At 52.7% G+C, this 22,779-nt stretch overlaps 9 protein-coding genes across 9 annotated transcripts; 8 read left to right on the plus strand and 1 right to left on the minus strand.

Annotated features, from left to right (window-relative positions):
- Positions 1-404: 404 nt before the first annotated feature.
- K460DRAFT_278279 (uncharacterized protein) lies at positions 405-1,320 on the plus strand (the record flags this gene model as incomplete). Its single annotated transcript, XM_040928239.1, has 2 exons — positions 405-1,033; positions 1,113-1,320. Coding segments are annotated over 2 exons (837 nt in total), but the record flags the coding sequence as incomplete, so codon positions are not given.
- A 1,440-nt stretch (positions 1,321-2,760) lies between these two features.
- Positions 2,761-4,417, plus strand: K460DRAFT_375624 (glycoside hydrolase family 72 protein; the record flags this gene model as incomplete). The annotated part of the gene is made up of 5 exons (XM_040934786.1): positions 2,761-2,887; positions 2,988-3,152; positions 3,263-3,424; positions 3,487-3,972; positions 4,032-4,417. 5 exons carry the CDS (start codon positions 2,761-2,763, stop codon positions 4,415-4,417), a joined length of 1,326 nt encoding a protein of 441 aa, XP_040791408.1.
- Positions 4,418-4,923: 506 nt separating this feature from the next.
- On the minus strand, positions 4,924-6,034 carry K460DRAFT_415327 (ribosomal protein S2; the record flags this gene model as incomplete). The annotated part of the gene is made up of 3 exons (XM_040937730.1): positions 5,754-6,034; positions 5,442-5,656; positions 4,924-5,385 (listed from the first exon to the last, which is right to left on the minus strand). Exons 1-3 carry the CDS (start codon positions 5,977-5,979, stop codon positions 4,924-4,926), a joined length of 903 nt encoding a protein of 300 aa, XP_040791409.1. The 5' UTR covers positions 5,980-6,034.
- A 174-nt stretch (positions 6,035-6,208) lies between these two features.
- On the plus strand, positions 6,209-7,625 carry K460DRAFT_384846 (ribosomal protein-like protein S15; the record flags this gene model as incomplete). The annotated part of the gene is made up of 3 exons (XM_040935515.1): positions 6,209-6,254; positions 6,304-7,552; positions 7,610-7,625. The coding sequence occupies 2 exons, from the start codon at positions 6,209-6,211 to the stop codon at positions 7,269-7,271; spliced, it is 1,014 nt and encodes a 337-aa protein (XP_040791410.1). The 3' UTR covers positions 7,272-7,552; positions 7,610-7,625.
- A 3,092-nt stretch (positions 7,626-10,717) lies between these two features.
- Positions 10,718-12,162, plus strand: K460DRAFT_364796 (uncharacterized protein). The gene has a single exon (XM_040933061.1). The coding sequence runs from the start codon at positions 10,743-10,745 to the stop codon at positions 12,084-12,086; it is 1,344 nt and encodes a 447-aa protein (XP_040791411.1). The 5' UTR covers positions 10,718-10,742; the 3' UTR covers positions 12,087-12,162.
- Positions 12,163-13,308: 1,146 nt separating this feature from the next.
- Positions 13,309-13,632, plus strand: K460DRAFT_364798 (uncharacterized protein; the record flags this gene model as incomplete). The annotated part of the gene is made up of 1 exon (XM_040933062.1): positions 13,309-13,632. The coding sequence occupies one exon, from the start codon at positions 13,309-13,311 to the stop codon at positions 13,630-13,632; it is 324 nt and encodes a 107-aa protein (XP_040791412.1).
- A 1,956-nt stretch (positions 13,633-15,588) lies between these two features.
- K460DRAFT_353784 (kinase-like protein) lies at positions 15,589-17,804 on the plus strand (the record flags this gene model as incomplete). The annotated part of the gene is made up of 2 exons (XM_040931740.1): positions 15,589-17,490; positions 17,541-17,804. The coding sequence occupies 2 exons, from the start codon at positions 15,589-15,591 to the stop codon at positions 17,802-17,804; spliced, it is 2,166 nt and encodes a 721-aa protein (XP_040791413.1).
- Positions 17,805-19,216: 1,412 nt separating this feature from the next.
- On the plus strand, positions 19,217-21,510 carry K460DRAFT_375626 (glycoside hydrolase family 2 protein; the record flags this gene model as incomplete). Its single annotated transcript, XM_040934787.1, has 7 exons — positions 19,217-19,535; positions 19,586-19,805; positions 19,858-19,882; positions 19,949-20,111; positions 20,157-20,472; positions 20,533-21,123; positions 21,180-21,510. 7 exons carry the CDS (start codon positions 19,217-19,219, stop codon positions 21,508-21,510), a joined length of 1,965 nt encoding a protein of 654 aa, XP_040791414.1.
- A 316-nt stretch (positions 21,511-21,826) lies between these two features.
- K460DRAFT_364800 (acyl-CoA N-acyltransferase) lies at positions 21,827-22,736 on the plus strand. Its single transcript, XM_040933063.1, has one exon. The coding sequence runs from the start codon at positions 21,870-21,872 to the stop codon at positions 22,521-22,523; it is 654 nt and encodes a 217-aa protein (XP_040791415.1). The 5' UTR covers positions 21,827-21,869; the 3' UTR covers positions 22,524-22,736.
- The last annotated feature ends 43 nt before the right edge of the window (positions 22,737-22,779 follow it).

Raw genomic sequence — 22,779 nt, forward strand, 5'->3', positions numbered from 1 at the left:
GTCGCGATGCGGACACGGCCCACGTCTAATCTCTTTCGTGGGGCCGTCGCACATCACGAGAATCACAAGGCTAGGGTTGCTGACCAGCTGGAGCCACTGCTCCAAGGATCAATGGGCGAGAGCGATCTCCTCGGATGTTTCGGCGAGTGTTCCTGAGTGAGGATCGATAGTCAAGCCTGAGGCTGGCAAGCGGCAGCAAATTTAAGTATACGTGATAGAAGATATAGTATAGAGGCCCCGCATCTCAAAGTCTCCCTTATTGAGTTGATCTCTTTTCTAGTCATCCTTTGGTTCAACTTCTGCTTCTTTTCACAGCCTTGACGGCGTACATTCGTTTCTTGTCATCACAACTAGCAGTATCGGTCTGCATTCCCAACTACTTCTTTTCAACTACATTGACCGTCATGTTTCGCTCCGCACTACTCACCCTGGCCATCACCACCCTAGCCTCAGCTCATACGGCAGCATGGGCACCAGGAATGTACTGTCGTGGCGGCGTTGATTCCAATGTTGATGATTCGAACACCAACCTGGCCGTCAACCCGCTCTACAACCTTGGAAAAGAAGATTGGTGGTTCCAGCATCATCGCGGATGCGACGCAGTACCCCCAAAAGTTGGCGAGTTCCTTGATGTCCCAGCAAATGGCAACTTCACTGTCGAGCTCGCGCATAACCGCGCGTTCACTACTCTCTCTTACAACGGCAAACTAGTTACAGATTGGCCCGATGGCAAACAACACCCCGAAGACTGGAACGGTTGGAATACGGATGGTACGCCGGCTGTTTGTTTGAAAGAGGATGGGGCGCTGCATACATATAATCAGAGTTCGGCTGGTGGAACGGCATTTGCTATCAGCTATCACTCGGAAATCAAGGATGTGACGATGGAGAACCTCGTTGTTTTCACCACGCTTTCTCATACTCCTTGGAAGAGGCTAGCTACGTACAAAGTACCTGACCTGCCTGCGTGCCCTGAGGGTGGATGTACGTGCGCCTGGCTGTGGGTCCCTAATGGCTGTGGACAACAAAATATGTAGGTACACCACCTAATCTCTTCCATCTTTAGCTACTTCACATGTCTAGTAGGTTCCGTCTCACTGACAATGGCACAGGTACATGCAAGGTTTCAAATGCAATGTCACCAACGTTTCGCCGACAGCAGCTCCTCTCGCCAAAGCCCAAGTACCCGTCTACTGCGAGACTGCACCCGAAAAGTGTGTCAAAGGTGCCAAGCAGATGCTCGCATGGAACCAGGCTACGGGCAACAATATCAAGAGTGCGGAGCGCGTCACACCAAACTACAACAAGAAGTGTGGATGGAACCAAGGCGCGCAGACAGATATCTTCGAGAAGGCACCAGAGCCCACGGCATCAACGTCGATGTCGGTTCTCGCTCCCCTGGCTTCTTATTCGGAATTCTTTTCGGCTGCTCCTTTCTCGACACCTAGTGCTGGGTCTTCGGGTGTGCTGGCTACACCGACATCCAGCACGCTTCTCGCTCCCCCGGCTTCTTATTCAGACTTTTTCTCCGCTGCTCCTTACTCGACACCTAGTAGTGGGTCTAGTACCACGACGTTGGTTACACGCGTGTTGCCGCCTTTGTCGACGTTGATTCTCGCTCCTCCAGCTTCGTATTCGGAGTTCTTTTCAGCTGCTCCTTACTCCACACCCAGTATGCAGTCCAGTGCTTCAACGTTGGTCACGCGTGTATTGTCAGCTTCGAGCGTCCTAGCTACACCAACGCCAGATACGAATGCTGTGTCTCCTTCATCTAGCCAAGCGACTTCCACATCTTCGCCGGATGTTTCTGCTGTTGCAACACCTTCCAGAACATCTTCTGCTGCGACGCCGACGAGGTCATGCACCAGGTGGCGACCGTGGCGTAGGTGCTAGAGCCTAAACGTTCCCCAAGCATTGGTTTCTTGTTTAGCTTTCATTTCTTTATCTTATATTTTACGGCTTCTTTATCCTGTCGCTAGACACCACGTGGGAGGACTGTCCTGATGGTGACATTGACACAAGTTCGACGAAATGAGGTCTAAATACCACCATTTTGACCGAGAACAACTGCATTCTGTAGGCTCCTGTGCATATAGCATATTTTCATTCAACCTCTAGACTGCCATGATCACGACAGTATTGTCGGTTTCTTTATCATCGCTAGTGGTATGGGGAATCAAATTTCCCATGTTGAGGCCCTAGCCACACACTAAGTGTCAAGCAAAGGAGGACGCCACTAGTGGCTTTGCTTAAACTTGATTAAGGCGCACGCGAGGCGGCTTGTTTGGAATTGGCCAATCTGAGAAATCTTCTCCCGCGGGCACTAGGCCGGATACGTGATGACTCTCAAAGCACGTCTCACTTGGTGCTCACCGCGCCCACCTTGCCTGCTGGCATCGCGCCCAAAGAGGTTGAAGATGCCCTTTTTTCCTGTCAACCCTGCCAAATGGTCGCGGCTAGATGGGCCGGGGGATGCAAATATGCACTTGATAGAAAGCGCTCAGAATCTCGCTTGCCGGTTTGGAAGGCCGTCGCGTTGTTTGCGATTCCTCGTCCTTTCTTTCACGATTCACGGCTTTTCACTGCACCTGCTCCAGTCGGCCATTCTACGGCACAGTCGCTCGTTTCCGATTTACTCGTTTGCGTGTTTGAGGTGTACGATTTAGTGTGTTTCGGAGCATATCAGTATCTACTGTCGCCTTTAACTCTAAATAATTCCACGCCCATCCTACAGACGCAGTCAATCGCCGACGATCAACCATGGTTTACACACGCTCACTACTGTTGAGCGCTCTGGCGGGCTTGACTGCCGTCAATGCGATCCCCACGATCGAGGTCAAGGGCAGCAAGTTCTTTACCAGCGAGGGCAATCAGTTCTACGTCAAGGGTACACATTTCCCGTCCTTATCCATGTGCTCAGTCCTGACCTTGCACTATCGCGAGACTCAGAATATCGATTGGAAGATCACCAAACTGACGACCCACAGGTATCGCGTACCAACTCGTTCCTGAAGACCCACTGATCGACGCTACCCAATGCCGTCTCGACGCCACGCTCATGAAGACCATCGGCACCAACTCGATCCGTGTGTACCATGTTGATCCTAACGGGGATCATACAGGTTGTATGAAGGCATTCGCGGATGCAGGAAGTACGTACACATTATGCTTTGGCAGACCTCTAGGCAGACCTGAAATTCGGGTTCTCTGGTGAGAGACGTGCTGCTTGATAAGGCCATTTGCTGACAATAGCTACGCTTAGTCTACCTGTGGCTCGACCTTGACACATTCACTACGCAAATCGAGCAGACAAGTCCCCATTGGAACCAGGGTCAGCGTGATTCTTTCGCCAAAGTCATGGACGAGTTTCACCAGTTCGACAACACCGCTGGTTTCTTCGTTGGCAACGAGATCTTGACTACAGGTAAGCTTGATACTTTTGCGCTCATACACACGTTTCCGTTTTGTCTGACAGTCTTTCCATAGCCAACGGCTCTGCAGCAGCACCCTACGTCAAAGCCGCTGCGCGTGACCTGAAAGCTCACCGCACCTCCAAAGGATACCGTAATATCCCCGTCGGCTACTCTGCCGCTGACATCGCCTCGCTGCGTCCCATGCTCCAGAACTACCTCGCTTGTGGTGACAAAGCCGCTGAAACAATTGATTTCTTCAGCTTGAACGCGTACTCATGGTGCGGCGGCAGCACCTACGAGCAATCCGGGTACAAGGTCCTCGAACAGAACTCCACCGATCTCCATATCCCTATCTTCATGTCGGAGACTGGATGTAACACAGTGCGCCCTCGTGACTTCAAGGACCAGGAGGCGATCTATGGGGAGATGTCGGACGTGTGGTCTGGCAGTATCGTCTATGAGTGGATCGAAGAGGCCAACAACTACGGTCTCATCAAGTATGGCGACAAGGTTGATCCGGCTGGCCCTTCTGCACCTCCAGATGGCTTCCCGCGCTCTGGTATGTTTGCCAGCCTTCTCCAACTTCTTAAATCGCATTTGTCTAATTCGTGAACCTAGGAACCCCAACGCCCATCTCCCCTGACTTCCCCAACCTTGGCAACGTCTGGAAAACACTCAACCCCTCTGGCGTCAAAGCAAGCAACTACAATCCCACGAACAAGCCCGTGGCTTGCCCGGATTTCACGAGCGGTGTTTGGGAGGTTAACCCGACATCTGCGCTGCCTACACTTGGGCAGGTGCATACCTTTGGCTCTCAAGCGACTGGCACATCAGGATCTGGATCGTCGGGATCGTCTAAGCCGTCTGGATCGTCAGCTACTGGCACCGCTGGTCAGGCGTCAGCGACCGCATCGCCTGGTGCTGCCCCTAAGAGCCTTAGCAGAGAGTTGAAGGGTATGGGCGCTGCGTTGGCTGGATTGATGGCCGTGTTCGCGTGGCTATGAGTGGTGTGAAGTATAGGCACCCATACTAGTTAGGACTGAGAGAAGGACTGCGACTTCGTGTCCATAATGGTAGCTCAATTAGGAAGGTCAGGATATATATATGGATAAGTGGGAGTTTAGGGCGATAGATAGGACCAGTATATACCCAGGGCGTCTTATGCATAGTAATGAACGAGTAGTTTCAGGGTTAAAGGTCACGTAAAGAGCAAGTCAGTCAGAGTCGATGAAAGCGAGGCGTGTATTTCAGGACTGGACTGTCAATTAAGTACAACCCGATCGCCAGCACAGGGCTTTCCCCCACAAATGTGGATATCTTTCCCTCGTAAGCGCACAGCATTGATCATGTTCCTTCAACACGCCCCGTTCCACAGAAATTGTCTTTGGAATCTGGTCAAATGGTCTCATATTTTCCTTTTCCGATCCTTGCTCCTACTCCGACATGCCGAGATGCTTGTCAATGACAGGGTATGATAGAGAAGAAAGACTGACGAAGATGCTCAAGACGTCTACCATTGGGTAGTGGTAGCCGGGGCAGCAGCAGTCTCAGCACCCCATCCTTCAGTGGTGGTCTGCTGCTCACCAGTCGCAGCCCAATCAGTGGTATCCGCATCCCAGCTAGCACCTGGCGCCGCAGCCTGGCTCGTGAACGCACCAGCAGACGCACCAGAGACCTCCCACTCGCTAGTGAAGCCAGCCTCAACGGCACCAGCGCCAACCTCGTCGGCACCGGGCACCTTGGCCTCCTCAACGCCAGTGGCGTCCTTGTTCTCCTCAGCCTCGGGATCGCGGTAGAAGTACAAATCAGTCATGACGTCCCACTCAGCCTCGCGGGAGGCGAGGGTGCCGCGCAGGCGGAGGACTTCACGCGCGAGCATCCACCAGACGAGACCGATGGCGTGGCGACCCTTGTTGTTGGTGGGGATGGCAACATCGACATACTCGGTGGGTGAGTCGCCGTCGCAGAGAGCCTAGTATATCATGTCAGTTCCTGTCCAATGGAGATATATGGTGTAGAAATGCTCACAATGACGGGAATGTTAACGTAGGAAGCCTCCTTGATGGCCTGGGCATCGGTACGCGGGTCGGTGACAATGATCAAGCGGGGCTCCTTGAACGAGCGGGTGATGTAGTTGGTGAAGTTACCGGGGGTGAAGCGACCAGCGATGGCAACGGCACCAGTGTGGGCGGCGAACTTGAGGACAGCACGCTGACCGTAGGGACGAGCGGAGATGACGCAAACTGTTCATTTTGTCAGTTGTAGCTCTCGTATGCAAAGTTATTTCGCCAATGGTATCAAGTTCGATATTGGCAGTCTTGAAATGTAGGATGGACGTACTGTCGGCAGGGTTGTCAATGGCGACAATGATACGCGCAGCGAGCACGATCTTCTCCCAGGTCTTGCCAACGTTGATGACATTGACACCATCGGGCCTGGTCTTCCACAGGTACGGCTCCATGTGCACCTGGAGGTTCTTTGCGCCGAGATGGCACTGAGCAGCGAGGAGCATCTCGATGTCCTGCTGGGTAGGGTTGAAGACCGCGGGAAGGTTGCTGGGAGCCATCTTGTCGGTTTGGCGCTGTAGAAGCTGGTCTGTATGAGAAGGGTGGTGTTGTCGTGAACTTAACTTTTCGACATGGAGGGGAGCACTCGACCGAATATCGTGTGGTGCGAGCTAGCCTGTTGGGGGTTGGTGCCGATTCAATCGCGGCGGTCGGCGAAACGTGGGGCCGCAAGCTGGTGCTCGCAAAAGATTCAGGGAAGGAGCGATCGCATTGCCTGGTAAGTCATCAATGCCGCCTCGAATACCCATATTGTCGTGCCTTCGGGCGTCGACGTGTAAGTTTACCAGATCTCTCCTCCAGCCCCCAAACTCACCGAAGCCCAGCATCATCTGCCCCACACCAATTCGCCCTCCCCATTCGAACCTTTGCCTCGACTTCCCTCCTCCAAGGCAAGACACTCGAAAGGTCGCAGAAGAAGCGCATTTCTCATGACCCGTACCTCGTCGCACAACGCAATCGCAAGAAAGCAGCCAATCTCTCCCGCCGTGCCGAGCTCGACGAGGCCAGAGTAGCCAGTCTTGGCAACCCTGTCCGCGGTGTATCGACACCTTTCGTTGAATCATTCGAATCAGGGAAACCTATTACCTACGAAGAGGGCAAGAAGGCGCCGAAAGATAGCCTGCATCTCAACTACGCCTTCGACCCGAAGATCGTCGAGAAGCAGCTAAAGAAGAGCGAGAAGCTAGCAGTGCCACTGAGCGAGCTTGGAAAGCAGAGCACCGTCGGGCCCTTTCCATGGAGTGATTCATTGCCATATGGAAAGGCGACGGAAACACAGGAGAGCACCGAGGAAGTTGAGCAGAAAAACAAAAAGGACCATGCGCGTGCCGCAGAAGCCATTGCCCGTATCACAGCCCTCGAGAACGGCTCGAGCAAGGACCGTATGCGCGTCAACATCACCCGATGCATCGAGTCTTTTGGTCGCCACAACACCGACAGGATATTCCCACCTAAAGCACCCGGCGTGAAGAACATCCAGGGCACGGAAGTACACCCAATACGGCCGGAGACGAACATCGCCGCAACAAATAAGCGCATAGGACCGGACACTGGATCTTCTGAAGTCCAAATCGCTATCTTGACTGCGAAGATCAAAACGGTCGCAGACTTTCTTGCGTCACGAGGAAAGGGCGACAAGCACAACAAGCGGAATCTGAGGCTGCTGGTGCACAGGCGCCAGAAGCTGTTGCAGTATTTGAGGAGGAAGGAGCGAGGTGGGCCGAGGTGGCAGCATTGTATTGAGACGTTAGGATTGACTGAAGGCACCTGGAGAGGTGAGATTTCGTTGTAAGAGTAGGCTACACACCACCCACAACAAGAACGTATCTGGCATAGCGAAGCATGTATTGTGTATATGTACATTATGGCAGTATAAGGCATTGCATTGGGAATCAACTGGAACCCGCCGAATTTCAACCAAGTGTCGGCTGCGATAGGACTTCGTTGACATGTTTACCTCCCATCTACCTCCATCACAGCAAAAACTGCACAACGATGTCTCGGCGTACCACTAGCACCCTTCGACCATGTGGAAAGCAGTGTATCCTTGATGAAAGATGCGAGATAATCTAGGTGAGTACTCAAGTCATTAGATGTTACAACGTACGCTAGGCTGATGCATGGTTGGAGAATCGAGGAATTGAGCATGTTGCACATTTCAAACTCACACGACCTCACAGAAGATCGCAACGGCTGCGGGGAGCAATTATCACCACCACCAGTCACCACTCCCGCGAGCCCATTTAGTTGGATTTCCTCCATCATGAGCGCACGTTTGATTGCAAATATAATCAAACTCATTTTAGCAAGATATCACTACAAGCTTGAGGAGTGCGCATGGGGGGCGTTGTCAATGCTGTGGATGCTATGGTGAAGCGTCCTCTACATCTCCCACATCTCTCTTCTCTCCGCGCTTATCGCCTGCTTGCTTTGATCTTCCCCGCGGACTTCAAAAACTCGATCCACCGCGTGTCAATCAACGTGGCCGATGCGCCCCAGATATTCTACGCTCAGCTGAAAAGATCGTTCTAGCTACTAGCGCAGACATGTCGTGCATGATTTCCCGTGCACAGACACGATTCATCGGCATGAGACGAGGCGAGGCGACCTAAACTGAGAAACAACACCCAGTACAGTCAAGTCCTACTGTCGAGGCTATAACACATTGTAGTGTGTTCAGGAGCTAAGCCTGGACCAGCTCCGCGCTGTGTATTTCCGCAACCAGTCAGGGTGTAAAAGGTTTGTCGACACTACGTGAAGACATGATCGGCTGCCGATTAAAAATTGATGGTATTTACTCTAGAAGTAAAGGTAAGTCCTCAGTCTGTACAGTAGCAGCCTTGCCTACACTGTTGGAGTGGCTTCTCTTGTTCTGGCATGACCGACTGAAAGACTCAGGGGTCCTTCAGCTCCCCCATCTCCACCAACAATCGTCAAATTCCCCGTAGCTATCCCGCGACTAGATCGACGAGGCTCGTGGTGGCTTAATGATCGGGCGCTACGACTGGGCCAGATTCTCTCGCTTAGCCTCGATTTTCCTACTCATCCAAAAAGAGTAGGGCTAGTGAACCAGGACCCTCGGCCACGGGGCTTCACTAACCACATCAAGGCGAGCAAAGCATTTTGAGGCTTGAATGCAGTGTATTGTGGAAAGGGTCAGGCAGCCTCAAGCACTTATGCCTATGCTACTAGGGATAACGAACTTCGAACAAAAAAGGTCCGACGATGGCTCTTAAAAGCGACAGCTGCGCCGCCCGTGGATCGATTCTGCAGCGCCGTCGTTTCCTCTGTCTTTAGAATTGCCCGTTAATCCCTTTCTCTTTGGGGGACGCTCGTCAAAGCACCATGAGGACCTCCTTCCTCGTCTCGGCTCTCGCCATCTTTTCTACGGCTGTAGCCCAGTTCGACCCCGAACAGTGTGGCGCTAAGGCGGGTAATCAGAAATGTAAAGACAACAAGTGCTGCAGTCAATATGGCTGGTGTGGTACGACTGATGCGTACTGCCGTTCGAACTTGGTAAGTCTTATACTGTCGCCCATGCTCTCCGCTTTGACTTTCCACTCACATCGTATAGGGCTGCCAAACTGGCTTCGGTACTTGCAAAAGTACTTCATCTCCATCTACTTCCGCGGCGAGAGCCTCATCGACCTTGTCTGCACCAGCTGGCACATCAACGGACAAGTGTGGACCCAACAACAAAGGCCTCATCTGCGCTGCGGGATATTGCTGCTCGCAGAACGGCTTTTGTGGAAAGACCGCGGCCTACTGCTCCACCGGATGTCAGACTGGCTTCGGTTCTTGCTCGGGTAGCTCCAGGCTATCGTCGTCGGTTGCTGTCACAAGCAGCACCCTTCGTTCATCTACACGATCGGCCACTCCTTCAGCTTCCACATCCCCAGTCTCAAGGAACGGTCGTTGCGGGTCTAGCTTTGGACAAACTTGCCAGGGGTCATCGTTCGGAGATTGCTGCTCTCAATACAACTATGTACGTCCCCACTTAACAACAGCGTTGAATGTAACAACTGACTTTCTCAAGTGTGGCTCCACTACGGGTCACTGCCAGACGGGCTGCCAGTCCGCCTTTGGTACATGCTCCGCAATCATCCGTTCCTCTTCCTCTTCCGTCGCTCGGTCGTCAAGTGTAACTCGGAGTGTGTCTAGCAGCTCTATCAACCGCACTGGATCTGGTAGCACTCTCAGCTCTTCAGTTACTTCACAGGGCAGTTTGAGTACCTCAGTCCGCAGTGTTTCCAGCTCCTCCCAATCCGCGAGCGGCTCTGCATCTACTAGCAACACCCGCAGCGTTTCTGTTTCCAGCCCAGCTGGGTCACCTAGTGCCAGCCAAAGCTCTTCTACATCCAGTTCTTCACAGACTTCCAGTGCAGGCCAAAGTACATCATCGTCCGCTCCTCCCTCCTCCCGCCCGTCGCCTTCAAGCTCATTGCCCTCAAGCTCATTGCCCTCAAGCTCATTGCCCTCAAGCTCATTGCCCTCAAGCTCATTGCCCTCAAGCTCACCGCCTTCATCAACAGCTTCTCGTTCAACTTCTGCATTGGCCTCGTCAAGTGCAAGCCAGAGCGACTCCAGCTCAAGCTCAAGCGTGCCAGTGGTTTCGCAGAATCCCAAGTTCATCCGGTCCAACACTATTACTTTTTCCTCGCCATCCGCTTCATCTTCATCGGCTCCTACAGCTACGTCCGCCTTCCAGAGCGACCCGCTCGCCAATCCCGATGCAGTTACCATCCAAAAGACGAACAACGTCCAAAATTCCTTTGTTAATGACCCTGCTAGTGCTCCTCCTGGCAGCAGTGGCACTTACTTGAATCTTGTCACTACGGATGGCAATGTTGCCTCTTTGACTGCGAGTACGCAGCCTTCGGTCCAGTCCGGAACCCGGTATACTGTAAAGGTGTGGTTGAAGTCCATCACCACTGGAGGGCGATGCTCGGTTGACATCGTTGTTGACTCAGTGATAATTGGCACAAGTGGTAACAATATCCCCACAGCTTGGACAGAGTATACGGCCTCGTATCTTGCATCAGGAAACACTTCGCCCACCTTGTCACTTGCTGTAACATGCCCTGCGGCTACAACTCCTCGCCTCCGTTTCAAGCGCCAGGCTGGCACCGGATTGGCTATGGGTAACCTTAGCGTGGATCCGGCTGCAAATGTGGTCTCCAGCTCCGTAGCCGTCAGCGCATCTCCAATCCCCACGTCGGAGACTCTGTCAGCCTCTGTCAGCTCCACTCCCGTTCCATCCGCAATGTTGGATTCAAGCTCTAGCTCGGTTTTCTCAGCTTCTTCCACCCCCACTCCTGAGCCATCTTCAACACTCTTCTCAAGTCTTGCGTCTTCCTTGTCCAAGAGCGCCCCACTCACGACCTTGCCCCCATCGTCGACAGTTCCCACCCCTTCTGGATGTACCCCCACCATTATTGATGGCAGTTTCGACAACTTCTCGTATCCTCCAGATGTAACGCCGACACTCGGCTACGGTAGCTCGAACGACTGGAGCTACACACGGAGCTTCTTCGAGACCAACGGCGGATTCTTCGCCAACGCCGGTTTTGGTCCTGCCTATACTGGGGATGTCTCTACCTCTGTCTACACTGCATACACAAACAACACCAACGATGTATTCTACGACATCAAATACAAGCATCCTATCTCCCTTTGCGCTGGCACGTCCTACGATGTTTCAGGATGGACGCGTGTCCATCGCCGCAACTCGCAGTACTCGGAGGGGTGCAGGGTGACGGCCTTCCTCAACGGACAACAAGCATTCAGCGACCGTGTTGCCTTCTACGACTGGAACTACCGCTATGTACATGGAACCATCACTCCGTCAGCAGACGTCTCCAATGCAGAACTCTACTTTCGGGTCTTCTGCCGCACACCGCAAATCGATCTTAACGCTCCTCGTGGTATCAAACTTGATGAGGTGGCCGTCGTGCCCGTCTCGCAGTGGTCGCTCCCTGCCGCAGCCGTGATTGCCTCCCGAACCACATCAGTCCGCGACGATACTACCCCGACGCAGATCTTCCCGTATCAGACCCCCTGCCAGCCTACAGACATTACCGTACCACGCACCGGCTGCCCCCTATATGTCGAGCAGCTCGAGGACGGCGGCTTCGAAGTCTGCTCCTACAGCCACTGGAGTTATCTCGAAGCCGGCACCAGGAACTACACTTTCAACAACCCGCTAGATCAACAGCTCACAGCCATTGTCTCTGACGCGCACTCGGGCCAGAACAGCCTGCGACTCGTCTTCAACAGCACCGGTGGCTCGATTGGAGTGTATCCCCGCGCAGTCAATGGGTGTGTCGAGCGCTCGTATGTGTACTCGTACTGGGCGAAACAGGCGGGTAGTGGCTGCACTGTGCAGTTCTACTGGCGCGACATCAACACGGGCACGTTTATTCCTCCGGTCGGTTCGTGGGGTAAATTCGAGGGGAGAACGGATCTGGATTCAACGGGCCCTACGAAATTGGGCGGATATCTTGAGGTCCGCGTTACTTGCCTGGTGGGTGGTTTGGAGAACGCTGTGTTCCTTGACGATGTCAGTTTCCAGCAGGTGCCGTATAACGGGCTGGTTGAGTCGCAGTAATATGGGCTAAGTAAGAGCTTTCGTTGCGTACTGTTATAGATATCGGCCTTCATGGCGCTTAGAAACTCATAATAACTAATCATTTGTTGACAAACTTGCTATGCATTAGGCTATTACCTTTTCCTGTTGTTACTAGTGCCACTAGAGTAGGGAAACGATTCTGGATCCAAGACCGTATGATGCTTAAGCCCAGAGAACTAAGAAAGTTCGAGATATCAATACCCAATCGTCTCGGGTTACAAAGCCAGCCCTTGCAGTTATTTTAGCTGTTCTACAAAATCGAAACGCAGCGATAACAAAGTCTCGCAGCATTTCATACGAAGCATCATCTAGCAAATCAAAGACCGCCGCTAAGCGAACTACTATCACCTCGTTGGACCTTGCGTTCGATGTTTCGAGCAAGGGATAGTAGTTAGCTGCGGGGTTTTTGGCGATCAACGTTTCTCACGAACCCTTGCTGGTACTTCGTACGATCAATTTACACACCCATGTCCAGCTGTATTGGATGACCCAGGACCCATCCACTTTTACAATTTACCGGAGTATTGGAAAAGTCCGAACAAGGAAAAAGAGGTTGATACGCGACCTTTTGCCGATCCGTCGAGTGACGTTGATCGCACGAGCTAGAGGGCGGGTTGTGTAGTGGGAGTGAGAAGGAGACTTGTTATTCCTTGCTCGTGTGTGCCCTCGTGATGGAGAGCATGTGCGAGGGCGTGCATATCTCATTGCGCGCGTGCAGGTGTGCGGCGTGAAGGTGGACGTGACGGTAAGGGAGGAAGGGCCGATGTTGAGTATAAGAGCATGTCGCCCTTCCATTGTTACTCTTGGAGAAGTGTAGGACCCACCGATAATTTAGCTTGTACAATCGTTTACTCTTGACGCTCGCTTAATCCACACTCGCTTTGCAATCATAAGACATGATGCGCTTTATCTTCCCATTTCTTCTCGCGTTTACGACCTCGGTCGCTGCGGCAGGTAGCGCACTTGTGCTGAATAACTCGACGAGTCCGATCTACGTCTGGTCAACTGGTAGCACTGTCGGTCCTCGACAGACGGTCATCGCAGGTTCGTCATGTGCCTTCTTTGTCGAGAATCTGCTGCCATTGAGTGGACATGAGAGCATTCATCAGCGTGTCGATTCCACCTCGCAAGCCTGACCTTCTTCCAACTGATTTAACATGTTGCTCTGTTGACTCAGCTAACGGTTACAGGTGGCTTATACATGGAGCCACTGCATCGCGACGAGAAGACGGGCGGTATTGCTATCAAGATTACCAAAACTGCAGACGGGCTGTATTCGGGCGCTCCACAGCAAGTCTTTGCCTACAACCTGGACGAGGGCAAGGCTCAGGTGTGGTACGACCTAAGCACCATCTTTGGAGAACCATTCCTCGGCCAGCGTGTGGAAGTAACGAGTAATACTGGCGGGTCCATTGTGTGGCCGAACGGAACGAGTCCAGGTGGTAGTCAGGTAAAGGTCACGCCGAGTGACGAGAACGTTTGGTTTACGGTCTACGGCACTCCTAGGAATCGAGGGTCAAGTTAAGAGACGCATTCTTCGAGCAATCGCTGGACTTCTTGCTGTGCAGAGGATAATCTATAGGTGTAATGGCGATGTGGTCTGATAAGTTTCATTGTTCATCGTCGTTTAGAACCAAATTGAGACGAACTAAGCCATCAACTTTCATTCGTCAGACGTAATACATGAATAGTCAACCAATTCTAGCACCGTGCATGATGCGGACATGTCGAGAAGCGCCGAGATACGCCCAAAGGCCATGGGTGAAGATAACGTTCGCGCTGTCGAAGACCCCGCATCCGCATGGACTGTTCTATAGGCTTCGACGGTCAGTCTTCCGTAGCCCAGCGGTTGAACTTGTGGCTGTTGAGGCAGGTGCGTAGGAATAATCTTGTAGCTGAAGATGGTTGTCGTGGGGGTCCGTCTGATAGTTCTAACCCCGTAGAGTTTGTCGACAGCTGGCTCTACGCCATCCGTCGACGATGCGATGGAAGACTGCTGATCACTGCTCGAATGGTATTGACGACAGGCATAAACACGTGGAATAGCAAGCCTCCTGCCACATCAAGTAGGTCTCGAGAAGGCCCAGGGGTGGTGGTCGAAGGAGGGTGGGCGGGTTACCTGGATAAGAGCCCTGCCCTGTTCCCGCGATCGACATGTTCGACCCAGGCGCGACCCTACCTCACCTCGACGTCGTGTCTTACCTAATTCAAAGTCCCTCTTGACCGAATATTTGCCTGGTTGACTATAGGTGCATACAGTCCGTGTACCACGAAGCAGAGACACGGCTTGTTGGGCATCGACAGCTGCCGGTGCCATGCCGCCAACGTCCAGACTACAGCAGTCCCAACCCAGTGCGGAGGCGAGCATCGAGTCATGGCACAACAGCATGTCCAACCTCATCAGCAGTAGCGGTCGCAGCTATCAACCGGCGGGCTGCTGCATATGCTACAAGCTGTGCCACAATCTGCTTTTCATATGGTAGAGCGGGTGAGTTGTGGGCTGAGTTGGTATTACTCTCTGGCCTGCCTCGGCTCTGGCTGACAGCATACCGGCGGAATCCTATCGCGACACCTCAACCCATATGCCAGCCACGCCGCATGTCTCTCGGATAGCAGCATGCAGGCGTGGGATCGCGCCCCATGAGCGCCTCGAGCCGCGTCCCGAGAGCGTCAACCATTGCCCGCCAGCTTCACGAGCTTCCGAACTCGTGTAACCCGCGCGGGCAGCCAAGTCCGCCTTGTCAGCCCACGAACGAGCGCCATACATAGCAAGCACTCTGCGGAGGTCTGTAGGCAGTAGACATGGCGTGCCGCAACATCCAGCCGCAGACGAGCGAGGAGCATCACCATCATGGATACGGGCTTTGATATCACGTCTTTTAGCCGCAGTTGGGTTCGGTTGGGAGCATGCGATGGCCCACTCTACGAACGGCCCTCCCCAGTGGTTATTGGCTTGCTAGTTTAGCATCCCGTCTCCCTGCGTCTTTCATTCGCCTTGTCGTGCTCCAAACGCATGCGCAATGGCTTATCATCCCCCGATCTACAACAAATCCCCCCGGTCTCAATTTCACATGGTGGCCGCTTTCGGGGCCACTGAGACTTTTCGAGCCAAAACGCCCACCTTGCCCATCCGCCAGCATGCTGGAGCCGGCGCTTTCCATGGCCATGCCGCGCGTAATTGGCCTCCAGCCCGCCCTGTATTCGCTACCACGCCGCTTGCCACATAGAGACCGCTTCCGACAGGCGGATCAACTTTTGTACTACGGTTTAAAGGCCGACACTTCTGGCCGCGCTGACGCCTAAATGTGCTGTCTCACCGGCTCCAGCCTGACAACAATCTTCTTGCGTCATTCGACCTCCCTCCATCCTCGACTACAGACATGATCATCATCCTACCACGGTTACGCTTCATTACGCGACGAAGGCCCCGTACTGATATTCTTAGTCTTTCAACACTGGGAACTGGCTACCCTCTGGCATAATGAGCGCAAGGACCCTGACCAACGTCGTGAACGACCAAACGGTTGCGCTCAATGCGCTGATATACGGATACGCGGGGCATTCCCTTGTCACCCCTCAGCATGCCCTTCAGCAGATTTGGTGGACAGACGAGAGAATTAATGAGAAAGTCACAAAGGATTTTGTAACTTCGCGTCTACAGCCGCACGAAAGGGAGCGGCTCACCCAGCCAGTGGGCTTCGGGGATTTGAGCGACGATACATACATCGAGTGGATCATGGAAAAGGCAAGACGATTGTTCTTGGTGCTGGCCGAGGTGGGCGAGGCAGACAGGATATTTACAGTAGTCGATAAATCATGGGATGACGATGACTTGCCGCTGGAGATGGACGACATCGAGCAACTCTCGCTTTCGAACCGACGCGATGCCCACGCAAACTCTCGCTTCTTTCATACACAGTTCACTTTCCTTCTACGAGAGCTGCGCGATGGCGTGCACATTGACTATGCGCCAAACGAAGAAGTGCCGCTGGAGCATGTCATGAATCTGCCCGTGGCGGTTAGCCTGCAGAATTGGTCGCGTGTCCACCTACCCAAACGGCCCAAGGAGGTGTATGTTCGAAGGCGATTCGCCCTTGGAAATGCAGACTCGCCAGACGCCTTTGAACAGGATTTCATAATGGACGTTGAAAGTGCAAGAATGGTGGAACATGATCACATTGCACCTGTGTGGTCGTCATATACTGCCAAAGGAGTCGGCTACATCGTGACCAACTTTGTAGGGCACCACACTCTTCGTACATTCTTTGATCATCGCAATCCGACCCAATATCAGAAGCTACCAAAGCCTGACAGGAGGTGGCTGGTACTGAACTGGCTGCATTGTCTGGCGGACGCCATTGCTATCCTGCATCAAAATGGGTTCTGTCATTCTGGGATACGGCCCTCCAACATCCTCATCGATGAGCACAACGCGATTGCATTTAGTGATATTGGCAGCTTGGAGACTTTCCAGAAGGACAAGAAACTTGATCCAATGGACGTTTACATTTACGGCGCACCGGAAGCCCACGCAACCCCGCAGCCTTTTGATGTGAATGGTGCTGCCCCTGCGCCCATCGTTCCGAGTACTCGGCACACTTCTATCATCAGCAAAAGCTCATCCGGATCCTCTAATAGCAACGGCTCGCAACGCCAGAAGCTGACCAAATCCCCGACAACGGACTTCTCGGGGTTCAATTTCGGTTTCAAGAGAGCAAAGCCGAAACCCAAGCCACGCTCGCGAGTGCATGAAACCGAAAAGGCAGACATATTCTCCTTGGGCTGTGTCTTTCTAGAGATTATTACCTTTATGATGAAGAAGAAACCCCATGACTTTGTCAAGCATAGGTCGACGAAATCGAAAATTAACACGGGCGGCAAGAACTCCCGCACGGATTCATCCTTCCACGCGAATCTCGACAAAGTTGACGCCTGGGCGAACGTCTTGGAAAAGGCTTCATTCGAGCATGACGATGATGCTTTCCGCGCGATACCTCATATCCTGAACCTTGTCCGAAACATGCTCAACAGAGCGCCTGCTGCTCGGCCCACAGCACGCGAGGTCCGCGACAAGATCTTCGACGTTCTCTTCAACTCTACTTCGATACCAGATATCCACTGCGGCGCACACAAACACGATATCGGCATCGCAACGTCGTCACGTTCTGATTCGGATAGAGCATCAAGTATAGCATCGCTTCGGACGATGTCGACGATGAGCTCTAATTCGAGCTCCGACGCCGATACGATTCGGTTGTCTACATCGTCTGGGATGCGGCTCAGTTCCATCCCCAACCACTACTCGGACCGATCGACGTTGGCTGGGATCGAGGAGGACGACAGTGCCTCCATACGGACGTTGGAGCAACCTGCATCCAAGTATGTTAGTACATCATACGAATCGCCAAGGAGAGCACCTATTCCACCCGGCAGCCCTCCTACTTCACCGCGTTCGCCGCAAACTCCCATCTCGCCTACTTCTGCGGCGCGACCACCGAGCCCATCCAGACCGACCTCTTCGGCTCAAAAGGCGAAGCTGTGGTCCAAGCCGTTCCTTCTGCTGCCCTGAGTTCGGTTCACTGTATCCGAGAGCACATCAGGCCCTCAGGCCCTCCACCAGTTGGCCAACAAAAGGTTCTATTCCCAGACACTCCCAGCTCCTCATGTGAGCTCATCTCCACTTTCTGGTGGCCTTGAGGTAGCTAGGCTACATAAGGCATCCCATCCGGTCCTGATCGCATGTCGGGTTGCTCAGGACAGCTAGACATCCACACCACTTGGTGCGCGACATCGCGGGGTTTGCTGCCCCGCCATTCGTATCACGCGCAGCTCCGAGCCCCACGGCAGTAGAGCAATATGAAAGGAAGGATGAGGAAGGTAGTATTCACACTTGGTTGGCGCCAACACTTCCTTCGTCATGCAAACGGCATGCTAGGCAAAGGAAGCGGCACCGGGCGGCAACAGGGCTGAGACATGAACAACAGCGCACGTAGACGTTAGCGGACTTTATACTCCAAGGAAATTGCGCATAGTTTGTAGTCTGTGGAACATTCGGCAAGCAGAAAGGCCGTATATTGGACCACTAGTCCTCGATAATGAAAAGGCTCTAATGTCTTGGCATGCATAGAGCTCATTGCCCGTTGAAGAAGGTGCTTCAAAACTATAACTATCGTTCCTTCCAATGAAGTGGGCCGCCAACCCCCTCTCCCGACTCAATCTAGCGGTGCGGGGGGTAGTGCCCGGAACCATATGCTCCTTACCCACACCACCACACCGCATCGACACACCTCCATCCACACCAGCGCCTTCCGTGCGCCTCATTGCTTAACTCTTCACATATCGAGATTTTTGGATCTTTTCATTGCCAGCTCATTTGCGTCATACCTTACCACCCGACCAGCGGCACACGACGCTGTATACGATGCGATGCTACAACCATGTCGCCATGCGTAAAGAAAGATAGGTGCAATAAACCATCACCAACAGTCCCGCTTGAGCCGGACGCGTAATCTTGGACCTGCTGCCGTGTTCCCCAACAAATCCTTCGCGTGGTGTTCAAGAAGAATTGTCGCAGTCTGGCCTAAGAGGAGCCGGGATTATGCGGGGATTATGCGGGGAATATCGACAGGCTCCCTTACTACTGCCTGCCGAGACGCTGATCACCGTTGGTTAGGGCATCCAATATCCTTCTCATCTGACGCTGTGCATTCCCGGTTGCACCCAACAGCGTTATTGAACAACCAGTCCGCTGGCCTCCGAGCCATGTCCCTAAAGCAGGGGGTGTCCAGTATTTCAGCGTTCCCCTGCGAACTATGTGCGCGAGTGGTCAGCCGGCTTCGCCAGATGACATCAACAACATCTCTACCGAGAAAGCCTCACTACTGTAGTGATCGGCTAAGGCGTCCAGCCACCAAGCTTACCCCCAGGCTAAGAAAATTAGCATGCATGGCGTGCAGTAGAGTTGGCAGGTACCATGGGACCATGCTGTCATATGCGAATCGTACATAAGTACCAGTACCATGTCTCACTTCCGCGACTATCCATCTACATGTTTCAGATCCTCAAATCGCTTTGTGGTAGTTTGAACAATAGTATCCTCGTTCACCAATATGCGGCTTTCCCTGGGAATCGCAGCGAGCCTACTGGCTTTAACTGCGAGTGGTGCCACACTTGACCATCGTCAAAGTAGCAATGATACAGACTACAAAGTTGGATTCACTCCCTTGAAAACACAGTGGACTGATACAGTCGGCACGAATCCGTGGCCTGAATTCCCACGCCCTCGTCTGCAAAGATCAGCATGGAAGAACCTCAACGGCGTATGGCGATACCGTAACACGGATAATACAGCATTGAGCAACCCGCCATTCGGTCAGAGACTGGAGAGCCCTGTCCTGGTTCCGTCGTGTCTTGAAAGCGCACTTTCAGGTAACACCCTCCCGAAGATCCCCAGCTATACTTTGCTGATTTGCAATCAGGCGTGACGGGCAAGAATCGCACCTATAGTTGGTATCAGACGTCATTCGACATACCATCATCCTGGCCTAGTGAGAACAAGGCTATCTTGAACTTTGGCGCTGTGGACTATGAAGCGACCGTTTTCGTTAACGGCAAAAATGCTGGGTTTCATAGGGGCGGGTATTTTGAATTCAGTGTCGATACCACACCTTATTTGAAAGCTGGTGGGGCGAACGAGCTGTAAGTTGGTGGCATCAGGACCCTGGGCTGCAAAGCTGACAGTGACGAACAGACTTATTCATGTATACGATCCAACGGTACGTGAAATGGTCTACTCTGCATGAATATATCAGAACTTCGCTGATTTATTATGCGCAAATTAGGACTTGGGCGACATTCAGATCCCAATCGGGAAGCAAACGCTGAATCGAGGCGGAATGATCTGGTACACGCCCTGCAGTGGCATTTGGCAGACCGTGTTCCTTGAGTCAACACCAACAGAGTACATCGCAAAACTAGATCTGGTTGCAGACATGAATGGACAGGGTATGTCAATGACCTTCTAAAAACCCCGTATCTAATGATCCGTAGTCAACGTCACAGTTCACAGCAGCACCAACTCTAGTTCTTCGTACGAGATCACGATCCATGAGCAAAACTCCGAGGACACCAAAGCGACAGCCACTGGGTCTAGTGGCGCTCCCTTTACATTCAAAGTCGACTCGCCTAGGTTATGGACCCCGACTGAGCCCAACTTGTACAACATAACGATCAAATTTGGCAGTGACACAGTACAAAGCTACACCGGATTCAGAACCATCTCAAGAGGCGTGATCAATGGCATTCAGCGCCCACTCCTGAATGGGGACTTTATCTTCCCATTTGGAGTATTAGACCAGGGCTTTTGGTACGGTATCCCCACATTGTTTCGCCTTCGTTGCGAATATGACTAACAGTCTCTTGACAGGCCAGACGGCATTTACACTCCTCCCAGTGTGGAAGCAATGAGATACGACTTGCAGGTATTGAAGCGCTACGGATTCAACGCTCTACGCAAGCATATCAAGGTTGAGCCCGCGCTATTCTACAGGGCTTGTGATGAGATAGGGCTGCTCGTCATCCAGGACATGCCGTCTCTGCGACCAGATTTGCCTGATCCAAACAACCAATGTGGATCCATTCGATTGAATCCAGCAGCACAGCCCGAATTCGACAGACAACTAGGATTGCTTATAGAGCAGCTGAAAAACTACCCGAGCATCTTTGCATGGACAATCTACAACGAAGAGTGGGGTCAGGGAACAAGCGCGCCGTGGCCTGAGTTCAGACTGACAGATTATGTCCGCTCTCTCGATCCGACTCGACTAATCAACGCCGTCAGCGGATGGACCGATCATACGGCGGGAGACTTTGACGACAACCATCACTACTCTACGCCTCAATGCGGAACACCCTTCTGGTCAAAGCAAGGCCCCGGCGCCGACTCCGCCTACGATGCGAGACGTATCGGACTACAAGGCGAATTTGGCGGTATCGGGCAATACGTCGACTTTGAACAGTAAGTCTCTACCCCAACCTCTTCAATGAAAAAGAAACGCCCCTAACGTCACCTAGCTCCTGGTACAAAGATCTCGACCACCAAACCTCCTACGAACTAACAAACTCCACCTGGGCATGGAACTATCGCTGCCAAGACCTAATGCGCCAGCTGCGCGAGCAAGTCGAGTTGTTCTCATGCTCGGGCGGAGTGTGGACGCAGACTACAGATGTGGAAGGTGAGGTGAATGGCATGATGACGTATGATCGTGCTATTATTCGCATGAATGAGACGATGTGGAAGGAGGAGACGACTAAGTTGTATGAGGCAGCGGCAAGGAGAGCGAATGAGTCGTCGATTGCGGTACGGGGTATGGGGTTGGAGGGGGTGCAGTATGGGATGCCTTGAGGAGAGGGATGGATAGGGTAATGAGTATGGTTAAAGAGTAAAAAGAGTGCTTCGATGATAATGCTGCCGTATGGCTTCGAATACAAACTTTACTCTGTGCCTGCAAGCTCCTATGCCTGGTAGTAGTGAGGTTTGCATTCTATGAGTACAGTCAATGACTCATGTGCCTCTCTTTTCTGGTGCAACGTGAGTATATCACATGAATCGTACATAGCTTTACACAGAATCAAAAAGCCTCGCGACCAAAGAAGGGCGGGATTAGAAAGGGCGCAGTTATTTTAATCTAGATAAAACTCCCAACTACCCACTAGACTCACATATCTACAACATCTCAAGTCCTCAAAAGCGAGGAACACACTATGTCGCACCCAACTCCCTTCTCCTCAGCGCGGCTCACCTACCACGCAATCCGCCAACCCGACGACCTAGCCCTGTTCAAAGCCATCAACGCCGACCAAACCGGGTACCAAAATAGCAACGCATCCAACATCAAGCTACCAAGCCACGCCGACGCAGAAAAATTCATGAAAGCAACCGCAGAAGAAAACCTCCTGGGTGCCGTAATATGGCTCGCGCCAGAAAACCAGCAGACCGCTGGAGAAATCAAAGCGCGCAGAAATGCGGGTGAAATCGTCGAAGCGTGGGGCACGGCGATAGGCGAACTCCACCTCTCTGCTCTTCCAGCACACCTCACGCACCACCGCTGGACGGAGCTGGGGATTGATATCCTGCCTGCGTATCAGGGGCGTGGGTATGGTGCTGAGGCTATTGGGTGGGCGCTTGATTATGCGTTTAGGAGGGCGGGGCTGCATAGGGTGAAGATTCGGGCGTTTGAGTGGAATACCGGGGCTATCCGGTTGTATAAGAAGTTGGGGTTTACGGTGGAAGGGTCGGAGAGGGAGGCGCTGTGGTTTGAGGGTAGGTGGTGGGATGGAGTGGAGATGGGGATGTTGGAGAGTGAATGGTGGGAGATGGAGAGGACGACGCAGAGGGGGGAGGAGGAAAGGGCTTGAGATGTTGAGAGGCGGGACTACTGGATTGTTTTTCCTTTTGGGCATATTGAAGGGTATACTCTGCTGTGTTTAAGATGAGGTTCACCCTAGAAATATACTCGATGGACCATGCTTGTAAGGCTGGACTTTGTCTTTGCGAGGATATGCCAATGATCCCGATGTACACTGTTACTATTTATACGAAGGCCAAAATGCAATGATTGTAAAGCCGGAAAAAGAATTGGTCTGTTGTGGATGTAAGTGCTGACTAAGCTAA

Source organism: Cucurbitaria berberidis (assembly GCF_010015615.1).
Source record: "Cucurbitaria berberidis CBS 394.84 unplaced genomic scaffold K460scaffold_2, whole genome shotgun sequence".
Classification (NCBI taxonomy): domain Eukaryota; kingdom Fungi; phylum Ascomycota; class Dothideomycetes; order Pleosporales; family Cucurbitariaceae; genus Cucurbitaria; species Cucurbitaria berberidis.

What these genes read in the sequence shown, in the direction of transcription:
- K460DRAFT_364796 (XM_040933061.1), top strand. Translation starts at nt 10,743, where the DNA reads ATGTTGGATTCAAGCTCTAGCTCGGTTTTCTCAGCTTCTTCCACCCCC.
- K460DRAFT_364800 (XM_040933063.1), top strand. Translation starts at nt 21,870, where the DNA reads ATGTCGCACCCAACTCCCTTCTCCTCAGCGCGGCTCACCTACCACGCA.